This window comes from Anolis carolinensis, chromosome 1 (genome assembly GCF_035594765.1).
Source record: "Anolis carolinensis isolate JA03-04 chromosome 1, rAnoCar3.1.pri, whole genome shotgun sequence".
Classification (NCBI taxonomy): domain Eukaryota; kingdom Metazoa; phylum Chordata; class Lepidosauria; order Squamata; family Dactyloidae; genus Anolis; species Anolis carolinensis.
Genome location: NC_085841.1, coordinates 2342319 through 2357177, shown reverse-complemented (window position 1 = coordinate 2357177; position 14859 = coordinate 2342319). Strand labels below are relative to the sequence as shown.

At 41.4% G+C, this 14859-nt stretch overlaps 1 protein-coding gene across 1 annotated transcript; it reads left to right on the top strand.

Annotated features, from left to right (window-relative positions):
• Positions 1 to 4803: 4803 nt before the first annotated feature.
• Positions 4804 to 13696, top strand: LOC134295666 (zinc finger and SCAN domain-containing protein 2-like). The gene is made up of 2 exons (XM_062968781.1): positions 4804 to 4886; positions 9116 to 13696. Exon 2 carries the CDS (start codon positions 9278 to 9280, stop codon positions 10133 to 10135), a length of 858 nt encoding a protein of 285 aa, XP_062824851.1. The 5' UTR covers positions 4804 to 4886; positions 9116 to 9277; the 3' UTR covers positions 10136 to 13696.
• Positions 13697 to 14859: the final 1163 nt, after the last annotated feature.

The window sequence follows — 14859 nt, the reverse complement described above, 5'->3', positions numbered from 1 at the left end:
CACAACTGTGATGTCTGGTGTGTTGTGTTCCAGAACTTTGTCAGTGTGGATTCGGAAGTCCCACAATATCTTTGCGTGCTCATTTTCCAATACTTTTGCAGGTTTGTGATCCCACCAGTTCTTTGCTGCTGGGAGGTGGTACTTGAGGCATAAGTTCCAATGAATCATTTGGGCCACATAGTTGTGCCTCTGTTTGTAGTCTGTCTGTGCAATTTTCTTCTTCTTCTTCTTCTTCTTCTTCTTCTTCTTCTTCTTCTTCTTATTATTATTATTATTATTATTATTATTATTATTATTATTATTAGAAACACAAGAAGACATTCTGCTGACTGTTGAATTTCACCACACATCTGACATTTATTACAATATTTATATCCCGCCCTTCTCACCCAATAGGGGACTCAGGGCGGCTTACAATAAAACACATACAGTAGAGTCTCACTTATCCAACATTCTGGATTATCCAACACATTTTTGTAGTCAATGTTTTCAATATATTGTGATATTTTGGTGCTAAATTCGTAAATACAGTAATTACTACATAGCATTACTGCGTATTGAACTACTTTTTCTGTCAAATTTGTTGTTAAACATGATGTTTTGGTGGTTAATTTGTAAAATTATAACATAATTTGATGTTTAATAGGCTTTTCCTTAATCTCTCCTTATTATCCAATATATTCACTTATCCAACGTTCTGCCAGCCCGTTTATGTTGGATAAGTGAGACTCTACTGTATATAAAATTGTACAATACATTGTGAATAAATTTAAAAAGTTATTAAATTACATCAGATATTCATAAAAACACTTATAAAATACAGATGGGCATATTCGAGTCTAAAAGACTGGGTCTGTCAATTGAGTTCCAGCGTACATAATAATAATTAGTGCTGCTAATTGTTATTCGAAAGCCTTAGAATCATAGAATCATAGAATCATAGAATAGTAGAGTTGGAAGAGACCACATGGGCCATCTAGTCCAACCCCCTGCTAAGAAGCAGGAAATCGCATTCAAAGCACCCCCGACAGATGGCCATCCAGCCTCTGCTTAAAAGCCTCCAAGGAAGGAGCCTCCACCACGGCCCCGGGGAGAGAGTTCCACTGTCGAACAGCCCTTCTCACAGTGAGGAAGTTCTTCCTGATGTTCAGGCGGAATCTCCTTTCCTGTAGTTTGAAGCCATTGTTCCGTGTCCTAGTCTGCAGGGCAGCAGAAAACAAGCTTGCTCCCTCCTCCCTTTGACTTCCCTTCACATATTTGTACATGGCTATCATGTCTCCTCTCAGCCTTCTCTTCTGCAGGCTAAACATGCCCAGCTCTTTAAGCCGCTCCTCATAGGGCTTGTTCTCCAGACCCTTAATCATTTTAGTCGCCCTCCTCTGGACGCTTTCCAGCTTGTCAACATCTCCCTTCAACTGTGGTGCCCAAAATTGGACACAGTATTCCAGGTGTGGTCTGACCAAGGCAGAATAGAGGGGGAGCATAACTTCCCTGGATCTAGACGCTATTCCCCTATTGATGCAGGACAGAATCCCATTGGCTTTTTTAGCAGCTGCATCACATTGTTGGCTCATGTTTAACTTGTTGTCCACGAGGACTCCAAGGTCTTTTTTGCACACACTGCTGTCAAGCCAGGCGTCCCCCATTCTGTATCTTTGATTTCCATTTTTTCTGCCGAAGTGAAGTATCTTGCATTTGTCCCTGTTGAACTTCATTTTGTTAGTTTTGGCCCATCTCTCTAGTCTGTCAAGATCGTTTTGAATTCTGCTCCTGTCTTCTGGAGTGTTAGCTATCCCTCCCAGTTTTGTGTCGTCTGCAAACTTGATGATCGTGCCTTCTAACCCTTCGTCTAAGTCGTTAATAAAGATGTTGAACAGAACCGGGCCCAGGACGGAGCCCTGCGGCACTCCACTTGTCACTTCTTTCCATGATGAAGACGACGCATTGGTGAGCACCCTTTGGGTTCGTTCGCTTAGCCAATTACAGATCCACCTAACCGTAGTTTTGTCTAGCCCACATTTTACTAGTTTGTTTGCCAGAAGGTCGTGGGGGACTTTGTCGAAGGCCTTACTGAAATCCAGGTACGCTACATCCACAGCATTCCCTGTATCGACCCAACTCGTAACTCTATCGAAAAAAGAGATCAGATTAGTCTGGCATGACTTGTTTTTGGTAAATCCGTGTTGACTGTTAGCAATGACCGCATTTGTTTCTAAGTGTTCGCAGACCACTTCCTTAATGATCTTTTCCAGAATTTTGCCTGGTATTGATGTGAGGCTGACCGGACGGTAATTGTTTGGGTCGTTCTTTTTTCCCTTCTTGAAGATAGGGACCACATTCGCCCTCCTCCAATCTGCTGGGACTTCTCCCGTTCTCCAAGAACTCTCGAAGATAATTGCCAGTGGTTCTGAAATAACTTCCGCTAGTTCCTTCAGTACTCTTGGGTGTAGCTGATCTGGCCCTGGGGACTTGAATTCGTTTAGAGAGGCCAAGTGTTCCTGGACAACTTGTTTCCCTAGTGTCTAGGACTGTGTGATGTATTGGCGAATAATGCGAGCAGATCCCAGTTATTATTAGTAGTAGTAGTATTAGTATTTGTATTATGTTTATTTATACCCCGCTTTATCTCTCCTAAAGGAGACTCAAAGCAGCTTATGTGAAAAGTATGACCACACCTTTCTCCCAAGATGCTGTCAGAAACTAAAGATATGATTCTATGGTGAAATCAGCCACTGACACAAATGCTGACTTACAGAACTATGACATAAGTTCTACTTGACATCCTGCGTCTTAGATGTTCTCGCTGCAGTTGTTGGTGTGAGGTAGATTTATCTTCCACGGAGCCTCAGGTCCACCTGATTCTGGACAAGTGTCTGATGCAGGTGCTGTACCCTTTATCCAAAATGCATGGGGGTTCTGGAATATTTTGATATACATAACGAGGTATCTTGGATATCCACATCCCCTTTACTTTGTAGACTCTAACACCTCTCTCTAGACTTGCATCCCGTTAATTTGCGACTTCTGCAGTGTATATGAGACTGCACTGGTTTCTGCCAGAGTCTTTGAAGTTCAATCTTGAGGTCCTGACAGCGGCTGAGTTTTTCCTGTTGTTTTTCGTCAATGCGACTGTCACCTGGGATGGCATCATCAATGATCAATAATAATAATAATAATAATAATAATAATAATAATAATAATAATAATAATATATTATAACAACAGGAAAAACTCAGCCGCTATCAGGACCTCAAGATTGAACTGCAAAGACTCTGGCAGAAACCAGTGCAGGTGGTCCCGGTGGTGATGGGCACATTGGGTGCTGTGCCAAAAGATCTCAGCCGGCATTTGGAAACAATAGACATTGACAAAATCACGATCTGCCAACTGCAAAAGGCCACCCGACTGGGATCTGCACACATCATCCGAAAATACATCACACAGTCCTAGACACTTGGGAAGTGTTCGACTTGTGATTTTGTGACATGAAATCCAGCAAATCTATCTTGTTTGCTGTGTCATAATAATAATAATAATAATAATACATCACACAGTCCTAGACACTTGGGAAGTGTTCGACTTGTGATTTTGTGACATGAAATCCAGCATATCTATCTTGTTTGCTGTGTCATAATAATAATAATAATAATAATACATCACACAGTCCTAGACACTTGGGAAGTGTTCGACTTGTGATTTTGTGACATGAAATCCAGCATATCTATCTTGTTTGCTGTGTCATAATAATAATAATAATAATAATAATAATAATAATAATAATAATAATAATACATCACACAGTCCTAGACACTTGGGAAGTGTTCGACTTGTGATTTTGTGACATGAAATCCAGCATATCTATCTTGTTTGCTGTGTAATAATAATAATAATAATAATAATAATAATAATAATAATAATAATAATAATAATAATAATACATCACACAGTCCTAGACACTTGGGAAGTGTTCGACTTGTGATTTTGTGACATGAAATCTACCCTGTTTCCCCTAAAATAAGACATCCCCATAAAATAAGACCTAGTAGAGGTTTTGCTGAATTGCTAAATATAAGGCCTCCCCCGAAAGTAAGACCTAGCAAAGTTTTTGTTTGGAAGCATGCTCGCCAAACAGAACACCAGAGCATGCAGGATTGGTAAATGTATGTACCATACATGGAAATATTGGTAGTAACCAGAAATTCTTGATAGGATTCACAGTTTGACTGGCTATGCTGGTTTGTGATGACAACTACCGTACTGTACAGTATATAATAAATGTTCATTTTTTGTTCAACAATAAATGTGAATTCTTCTTCATGGAAAAATAAGACATCCCCTGAAAATAAGACCTAGCGCATCTTTGGGAGCAAAAATTAATATAAGACACTGTCTTATTTTCGGGGAAACATGGTAGCATATCTATCTTGTTTGCTGTGTCAGACAATAAAATAATAATAATTATTATTTCCATGCAGCCTGAGCCCTTCCACATGCACAAGGGAGGAACTTCTTATAACAACTCCAGAGGCACTCTAGGTGGCCAGGTCTTGGTCAAAGGACATTTAGTATCATGACAAGTTTTTTAAACTTTGTGTTCTCCAGTACATTGCAACTTGTACCCTCGGTTCGCTTCTGACACACTAAATAAATAAAGTATCACTATGAACAACGGGTGGCAGCACAGTGCCTGCAGCAAAGAGAGCTTCACGGCTCTTTCAGAAGGAGGGAATGCCAGAGTGGGAGGGAGACCCAAAGGCCATCCAGACCAGCCCCCTTTCGCCGGTCAAGCCCCTCCCCTTGACGTCAGAGAGGGAGGGAGGCGCTGACGTCACCCAGGCCCCCACCTTCGCCACCGCAAAGAAGGAAGAAAGGAAGGAAGGAAGGAGGTGAGGGTTTTGAACCGAGTCTCTCCTTCTCCCTTTCCCCTGCTCTGCCTCCTCTTCCCTGAGGATTCCCTCCCTAGAGAGAGAGAGAGAGAGAGGGGGGGGGGGGTCCAGATCCTTCTGAGTCTCCTTGCAGGGGCTTCCGATATGCTGGAATGAGAAGCCCTGCTTCGGAGGAGGAGGAGGACGAGGAGGAGGAGGAGGGCCCGGGTGGGTGGGTGGGGGGGCTTCGCTGTGGGCCCTGGAGGAGCAGAACCCCCTCCCAAAGGCCTGGCCGGCAGCCGAGGGAGGGGAGGGCTCTCCTGGGGCTCCCCCTCCCCTTGTCGGGGCCTCGGAAGGCCTTTCTGTTCAGCTGCTGGAGAGCGCAAAGCACCGGGGCTCCTGGGGGTGTCTGTGGCATCTATTTTTTTGGTGGGTAAAAAGTTTATTAATGATACCAGCTGTGCCCGGCCACGCGTTACTGTGGCGTTGTCTGGTGGTGTTGGTGAGAACTTGTTGAGGTAGTGGTGGTATTGAATGTCTGTTGTATGGTTGTCTTTATGTTTAGTATGCATTGGGTTGTTTGTGTACTGTGAAAGTGGTGAGGGTAGACAGGGTCTATGTCCCTGTATAGTATTTATACGTTGTCCATGTGTTGTGAATGCTTGGATTGTGTCCTGCTGCATAGTAGAAAGGGTTGGGCTGGATGGCCCTTAGGGGTCTCTCCAAACTCTTGGATTCTATGCTTCTATTATTATTATTATCATCATCATCTTCATCATTATTATGTAGAGGCTGGATGGCCATCTGTCAGGATAATATAAGATTATAAATGGGTAATATAACTGTGTGGAAGGGCCTTGAGTCTACATTGCCATATAATCCAGTGCAAATTAGATAATCTGTGGAAGAGGCCTAAGTGAGGCCTAACTGTGCCTGTCCCCTGGGATGAGTAGATTGCTAGGAGACCAAGTGGGCGGAACTTAGCCTTGTAACTGGCAGCAATTGGATAAAAACAATTATTTCTCTCCCTCTAATTAGGACTTTATTTTTCTTTGCTTTTTGTTGTATCAACCTAGAGCCGTGGATGATGGGTTGTGTTGTCAAATTTCAAGGTTGGGGGGCCTGTAGTTTTGTTGTTTTGTCCGCTGCCCTGATGCCATCACTCTTTTATATATATAGATGGTGGATAACAAAACAGCAAATGATAGCAGATATAGTCAGATAACCATCCTTTTGAAATGTACATGCGTATCTACATTAGTCAATCAACCGGTTAATTCTAACATTGAGTACATATTATTATCAGTAACTCAAAACATATAGCATTGTGTTGTCGAAGGCTTTCATGGCCATGTTCCAGAAGCATTCTCTCCTGACGTTTCACCCACATCTATGGCAGGCATCCTCAGAGGTTGTGAGGTAAATGGAGAATAATAATAATAATAATAATAATAATAATAATAATAATAATAAACTTTATTTATACCCCGCCACCATCTCCCCAACGGGGACTCGGGGCGGCTTACATGGGGCCATGCCCAGAACAATACAATATAACAAAATATAAATAAAACAACAAATCATAACACATTAAACAATACAATAAAAGAAAATATACACTACATTAAACAAGATCAAAAGAACAATAAAACCAAGGGCGGGCCACATGAACACTAGGTTAATACTCGGGGTGAGAAAGGAAGTAGGAGTAAAAACCACAGAGGACAGGGTCATAGAGTGGCGGTGCAATCTGGAGGACAGATATTGAAGGAGAGCAGCAAAAGGGATGTATGTGGTGATTACTCTCCAAAAGCACAGCGGAAGAGCCATGTTTTCAGGTCTTTCTTAAAGGCTGCTAATGTGGGGGCTTACCTAATCTCACCGGGCAGTGAGTTCCACAGTTGGGGGGCCACAGCAGAGAAGCAGAGAAACTAAGCAAGGAAGGTTTATATACCTGTGGAAGGTCCAGGGTGGGAGAAAGAACTCTTGTCTGTTGGAAGCCAGTGTGAATGTTGTAATTAATCACCTTGATTAGCAATAGGAAACCGGGAGGATCTAACTTTTGTCCCTTTCCCCCAAATGCTGCAGGCCAGAACTTCCAAAACAATGGGGTATTTTAGTCTGGAAGTGGTCAGGGGCTCCCTGGTGGCCTCCCATCCAAGTCTGAACCAGGGCTGGCCCTGCTTAGACAGGATCTGTTGCCTTTAGGGAACTGTAATCAGAATATACTACCGTGTTTACTCGAGTCTAATGTGCCATCAAATCTAATGCACACTTCCATTTTCTAAACCCTAAAACCAAAAAAAGTATTTGCTGGGATGTCGAAGGCTTTCAACAACCCTATTTGCTGGGAAATGTAATGAGCGGCAACAAAAAGTGCACCCTCTTAATTTGACCAAAAAAGAAGTGCATTACAGTGGCTGCATGCTTATAATTCCGTTTTTAAAAACAAAAGCACCAAAGCTTCCAGTGATGGAAATGGCAACTTTGGAATACATCTATGCTACAGAATGAATCCATTTTAACTGCCATCATTCAATGCTATGGAGTCATAGGGACAGTAGTTTTTCCAAAGTCCCGAGCTTTCTCTGCCAAAAAATGCTAATGCCTCACCAATCTACAAATCCCAGGATCCCATAGCATTGAGTTTCCAATGCCATTTAATGAGAGATGAGGTCCTCAAAGAGGAGTTCCAGGCGCAGCTCCTGAAAGAACTTCCCTTTTGCTTTGGCTTAGGACTATGCAAATCCAATGCTTACCCCAAAACTGGGAAGGTAATTTAACCAGCAAAGGTGAGCATTAGATTCGAGTAAACACAGTATTTGTTATCGTTATTGCGGTTACTATTAGAGGAAAATAGTAGTAATGTCATTGTTATTGTTATAGTTCTTGCTATTACTGTTAATGCTGTCTATTAATGTTATTTACGTTCTGCTATCACCACTACAATTATTCTTAATAAATTATTAATCGGGTTACCATGGCCCCTTGTACACCGCCATAGAAAATCCAGATTATCAGAGTTGGATTATATGGCAGGGGACTGAGATTTGCCAGGTATTTTTGTGCTGCCTCTCTACTTCCTTTGTGTGGTGTTTCCCCTCCTGCCTCCACAGGTAGTGATTTAATAATAATAATAATAATCATCATCATCATCATCATCATCATTGTATTTCTTACTCCTTTGATTAGTAAAGGTATCCTTTCTTTTTTCCTTCTTTCTTTCTGGATCCATTCCCTTCTTTTTAAAGAACAGTGATTGTCTTTGCTGGTATTTGTGCATGCACTTGAGACCCTGATGTCTGCATTTCTTGGTACAGTAGAGCCTCACTTATCCAAGCCTCGCTTATCCAAGGTTCTGGATTATCCAAGCCATTTTTGTAGTCAATGTTTTCAATATATCGTGATATTTTGGTGCTAAATTTGTAAATGCAGTAATTACAACATAATATTTCTGCGTATTGAACTACTTTTTCTGTCAAATTTGTTGTATAACAGGATGTTTTGGTGCTTAATTTGTAAAATCATAACGTAATTTGATGTTTAATAGGCTTTTCCTTAATCCCTCCTTATTATCCAAGATACTCGCTTCTGCCGTCCCGTTTATCTTGGATAAGTAAGACTCTACTGTATTTCCATTTTCAACACGACCCATGAATTTATTTATTTTATCTATTTACAACATTTTTACCCCGCCTTTCTCACCTGAGGGGACACAACTGGCAAAATTCAATGCCCACAAATTCAATAAAAATCAACAACACAATGAAATCAGTTAGCAATACATAATAAAAACATTATACAAAGCTTAAAAACATATAAATACTTAAGTCCATTTGTCCAGCACCTTGCATGTAAACCCTTAATTCAGACTGTGTCAAATCATAGTACTTACTCATTAAACGCTTGTGCACATAACCATGTTTTTAGGTTCTTCCTGAAACCAAAGACAGTAGGGGCATGCCGAATATTACTGGGGAAAGTGTTCCACAGCCAAGGAGCCACCACTGAGAAGCTCCTGTCCCTTGTTCTCACCGGCTGTGCTTGCGAGGCCGGTGGGACCGAGAGCAGGGCCTCTCCAGATGATCTTAGGGTTCTTGATGGCTCACAGGAGGAGATGCATTCGGGCAGGTAAGTTGGACCAGAACCGTTCAGACAGGTAAGTTGGGCCAGAAGGAAAAGGGGGGGAATCTTGCAAGTAAGAAGGTTTCTGGCTTCCATCCTTGATCTTTTGCTTCTTTCTTGACCAGGGACATGATTCTATGGAGCCACATCTTGGGTGCATTAAGGAAACCAATAGTATAGGAAGAAGAAAACCTCTCAACGTGATGTTCTTGCTGAATTCTGATTAGCAAGAAAAAAAGTAGCACCAAGTATCTGTATTGCAATTCAACACCCCTATTACTGTTGACATGGAGGAGAAAGCATCTAGATGCCTGGCGTGTGGAAAAAGTTTCACTCGGAGTAATGATCTGCAGCAACATGAAAGAACTCACACTGGGGAGAAGCCCTATGAATGCCTGGAGTGTGGACAGAGATTTTCTTATAGTTCAAGTCTACATAGACATCAAAGGACTCACACTGGAGAGAAGCCCTATACGTGCCTGGAGTGTGGACAGAGCTTCAGTCACAGCTCAAGCGTACGTGCACATAAAAGGATTCACACTGGCGAGAAACCCTATATATGCCTAGAGTGTGGACAAAGATTTCCACATAGTTCAGGTCTACATAGACATCAAAGAACTCATACTGGGGAGAAACCATATACATGCCTGGAGTGTGGACAGAGCTTCACTCAGAGTGCAAATCTACATTCACATCAAAGGACTCACACTGGGGAGAAACCCTATATATGCCTCGAGTGTGGACAGAGCTTCACTCAGAGTGCAAATCTACTTTCGCATCAAAGGACTCACACTGGGGAGAAGCCTTATAAATGCCTGGAGTGTGGACAGAGCTACACTCAGAGTACAGGTCTACGTTCACATCAAAGGACTCACACTGGGGAAAAACCCTATATATGTCTGGTGTGTGGACAGAGCTTCACTGAGAGTGGAAGTCTACGTTCACATCAAAGGACTCACACTGGGGAGAAACCATATACATGCCTGGAGTGTGGACAGAGCTTCTCTCAGAGTTCAAATCTACGTTCACATCAAAGGACTCACACTGGAAAGAAACCCTATACATGTCTGGAGTGTGGACAGAGCTTCACTGAGAGTGGAAGTCTACGTTCACATCAAAGGACTCACACTGGGGAGAAATCTTAGAAACTTATGGAGTTTGGAAAGAGCTTCTCTGAATGTTCAAATCTTCATAGACCTAGAATTCACATTTGAGAGAACAATGGGATTTGACCCTAGAGAGACTATCTAAGATTATAACAGAACCTGTATAACAGAACACACCAACACTACCATTCTGTGGCGATAAAACCCCTCTGGATGTTTTTAAGCAGAGGCTGGATAGTCTTCCACAGGTGCTTTGATAGTCTTCCATAGGTCTTCATGGCTGGCTGAAGTGGGCTGGGCTCGATACCCTTTGGGGGTCTCTTCCAGTAGGGATGGAGGGAAAGCATATTTCATACAATGTGCCTGTAGGCTACATCTAAAACACACTTGTGTGTCATGGCACACAGTTTGGAAAGTTCTGATCTAAGACATACAAAGGCAATGCTCATTAATGCTGAAAAATGAGAGCACATTGTTTTGATATTTTTATCATATTGTGTTGCCTTTGCAGAAAGTCCCAGCAATATTGGACACAAGTGCATTCAATGCTGGACAAAAAAATTTAAGGTTGGATTTACATTTAGTCTCGAGTTGTGTTTCACAGGAATCCTGGACAGTCATCTAGAAACAAAATTTGGAAGATGCCTAGAATCTATGATAACTGCAGCAAGCATTATTTATCCTCAGAGATGGGCGGAAGTCGTTATCCCACACAAGAAGAATGACTGATCAAAATCCGTGAGCGCTCAGAGATGGACAAAGTGACTCTGCCGATTAAAAAGAAATCTTTGAGCAACTTCCATGAAAGATTGGGATTTATTTATTATTTTTTCACAACAACAACAGGTGCGGTTGGCAGGGACAAGAGACAGGGCCTTCTCGATGGTGGCCCCACGCTGTGGAGCTCCCTCCCCAGTGACATCAGAACAGCCCCCCCCCCCCCCCGCTCTTAAGCTTCAGGAAGAATCTTAAGACTTGGCTATTTAAGCAAGCCTTTGGGGATTAATATGACCCACAAGTATGATGAAGAACAGTGAAGCAATTGGTTCAATGTTTACAAAGCTCAGTTGGTGCTAGACTTTTGATATGTTTGATATGTTTAATCATTGAAAGACTATTTTAATTGATATGTATATATATATTTTACAGTGTTATAATATTGTGTCATACTGATATTATTGTGTCCTGTTTTGTCTTGCAAGAACAGCCTTAAAACACTGTGGTAAGTAAATGAAAACTGCTTTACTTCAGCAAAACATAAAGAACAGCACACTTGGTGGTATAATGCAAAAGAAAGCAAGGAAGTCTTAGGGCAAACACAGTTCTTAGTTTCTGATAAATTCTTCAGACAAAAAAACAGCAATAAATCCTTAGGAGCAGTTTCCCAGATGCAGACTCGAAGCAGGCACAAGGGGAGCGAAGGCTTAGGCATTAGAGTCAGTTTGTTACCAGCAAGAGCTGGCTGCACCTGCTTCTGATTTATAGCCCTGAATTCCCCCAAAGCTGCTAGGGCGGTTTCCAGTTACTCGGCTGTATTTCTGGCAGCTATTCTAGATGAATGACGTCTCTGCTCTGTTTCCTTTCGCCTTTCCTGAAATGTGGGTACTTGCAAAATCTTCTCAGATTTTGACTGCCCCTCTGACTCATGAATACTTTCCTGCTCCCCTTCCTCTTCTGAAGAAGAGGAATCCCTAAGAGTAGGGCCTGGGAGAGGACAGGGCCAGAAGGGGGTAGGGCGGGACACATGGCAATCATCCTTCCTGATCCTGGGGCTATCCTCTCGGCATTATGCCAGGAGGAAGATGAGATTGGCAGCAGCTGAGAGTGCTCCGGAGGGCTCTCAGCCACCACGTGCCTTCCTTGAGCTGTCCTCCCGGCATAAGGATGGGGCCACTTGCACTTTCCTTATGACAGGAGGAGAGCGAGACACGTAGTGGCTGAGAGAACTCCAGATAGTGCTCAGCTGTTGTGGGCCGCCATGTCCTTATGACAGTGCAAATGAGGAGGGCCTTAGCTAAGCGTGTTTGTTTATTTATTTATTTATTTATTTATTACAGCATTTCTACCCCACCCTTCTCACCCAGTATGGGGACTCAGGGCGGCTTAAAATATAAAACATATACAGTATGTAACAGTTTGCTCATGCCTGATCCAAGGAGAGTAGAATAAGTGATACAATCAACTCAATGTGAAGCTCTTAGAATTAGACCCAGGTCTGTTTGTTTGTTTGTTAGTATGGGAGTTTTTTCCCCATTTATTGTTGTAGTTCATTGTAGTAGCCACTCAGTGTGCTGCACAATTTTAGCATTATATATTATAAAATTACTATGTTTCCCCTTTTCTTAATAAAAGAAATGTGTTTTCAAAGAATGAATTTAGAAGGGTCAAAATATCAGAGACAGGAAAGGCAGACAGAGCTCATTATTTGAGTTCCTTCTCGAGATTGTTTATCACCTATATGTTGGTCGCATGGCTCAGGGTTTGATCTTTATGCTTCAATTATCAAATATATACAGTGTTTTTGGCATGACCTTGTTTTTCATTGCTGCACATCTGAAGCCAGCATTTCAGTAAGCAGAGGCTGGATGGCCATCTGTCAGGGGTGCTTTGAATGAGATTTTCCTGCTTCTTGCAGAGGGTTGGACTGGATGGCCCGTGAGGTCTCTTCCAACTCCAACTCTATGATTTTATGATTCTATGTCCCTCCATATTTGCAGATATAGCTTTCATGGATGATGATAATATTTTTATTTCGTACCATGCTCTCCCAAGGCTGGTTTATTTATTTAATTTAATTTACAGTATTTATATTCTGCCCTTCTCACCCTGAAGGGGGCTCAGGGTGGATTAGAATGCACATAAACAAGGCAAGCATTCAATGCCATTAGACATACACAGAGGCAATTTGACATTTTCCAGCTTCATTCTTCATGAGGATATGCTCGATTCCGGCCTCAGGGGGAGCTGCTGCTTCATTGTCCACTTGTGGCACCAAGTCCTTGATGGTAGTACGTCCTCATTCCTTTCTGTACGCTGCTGGCAGTTTTATGTTGCTGTAAATTAGTTAAATTAGCCTCTCCGCATAAAGTGGTATCTAAATTTTCTATTCGACAGATGCAACTGTCTTTCGAGCTGCTTAGGTCAACAGTGACCTAAGCTATTATTAATGATTGGGAGCTCAATCCGACCTGGGCTTCGATCTCATGACTTCTCAGTCAGTAGTGATTTACTAACCAGCTGCGCCACAGCCCGGCCCTAACTAAAATATTATATAAAAAACGGTAATAATATAATACGTATGGTATCATTATAATATAAGTGTAATACTATGTTAAAAAAATTGAAATAAAATCTATTCCTGGTTTGAAAGTTTTCATTTCCTGCTTAATTGTGCATTATTATGGATTTTAATCATATGTTTTTATATTTTTTATATTGTTTTAATTGTTTTATTGGATTTTTATTGCTGTTTTAATTATGTATAGGCATCAAATTGTTGCCAATTTTGTACGCCGCCCTGAGTCCCTTCGGGTGAGAAGGGCGGGATATAAATGTTGGAAATAAATAAATAAATAAATAAATAAATTATTTACTGTGAAATTAGTTGTTATACTCCAATGAATTGGTTGAGACAGTATGAGATATTCATTGCAAAACTATAGTAAAATGTGCTGCAGGATGTATCTCCCGCAGAAACCAAGTTTTAGCAGTTTAATAAATTTTCTTCCATGTTTTTATGATAGAACCAATTAAGAAATGACTTTTATAACCCAGGAACAAAAATCGTGTTACATGGTGTAACAAGAGTGTGTTCATCATCAGATAATCTTATATCTACTTTAAATATGAAGGGACATTCATGAGAAAATTGAAGTGATTATTTGATGCAGTCCAGTTTGTGCCTTATATCTTAAGTCTTGGGGGTCTCCCCAGCCATAAAACAGGGGTAAAAGGGGTCAATGGCCCCATGGCCAAGAAATGCCAAGATGGAATTGTTGCAGCCCAGCCGCCTGGTTGATCTCTTCTCACCCAGCAATAATAATGAGTTTATTAAGAAAGGAGTATATAAAAAGTAACAGCTTCAAAATAGTGCAAGCAATTCTCTAAAAGTCATTCAAAATACCTTATATACTCAAAGATAAGCCAAGTTTTTCAGCCCTTTTTTGAGCTGAAAAAGCCTTCCTCGGCTTATAATGGGGTCAAGGTCAAGCTGGCAACGGAGCCTGGAGCCCATTGCTTGCAATATATGATATATTTTTCTCCCTTATCAGTGTGTTTACATTTCCAAAGCCTCCCTAGCTCTTAACCAAGGGAATGTTTTGAAAAGGGAAAGGACGGGGAGAGAGGCCGTACAAGTCAGGAAGAAGAAAATACATATCTCCATTAATCTTATAAAAGCATTTTACCCTGAAATATTTGTTAATCTCTCCTACAGATATTTAGGCATTTCCCCTTGCAAGCCTTTGCAATCCCTCTGTACTTATATATTTATGAAATATTGGAAGGGAAATGTGCACACACACATACAGAGAGAGAGATGTCTAGATAGATATAAACATAGATATATGGGGCTTGCAAATATTGCAGGAGGGAAAAACACATATATAGAGAGAGGATTTACAAACTTTTCAGGGGAAATGCATATGTGAAATTAGTATAAATAATTATAGATCTATATCTAGCTCTGCATTATTTATATAGGCATTGAATGTTTGCCTGTTACTGTTGGAAGCCAGCCTGAGTCCCCATGGGGAGATAAAGTG

What these genes read in the sequence shown, in the direction of transcription:
- LOC134295666 (XM_062968781.1), top strand. Translation starts at nt 9,278, where the DNA reads ATGGAGGAGAAAGCATCTAGATGCCTGGCGTGTGGAAAAAGTTTCACT.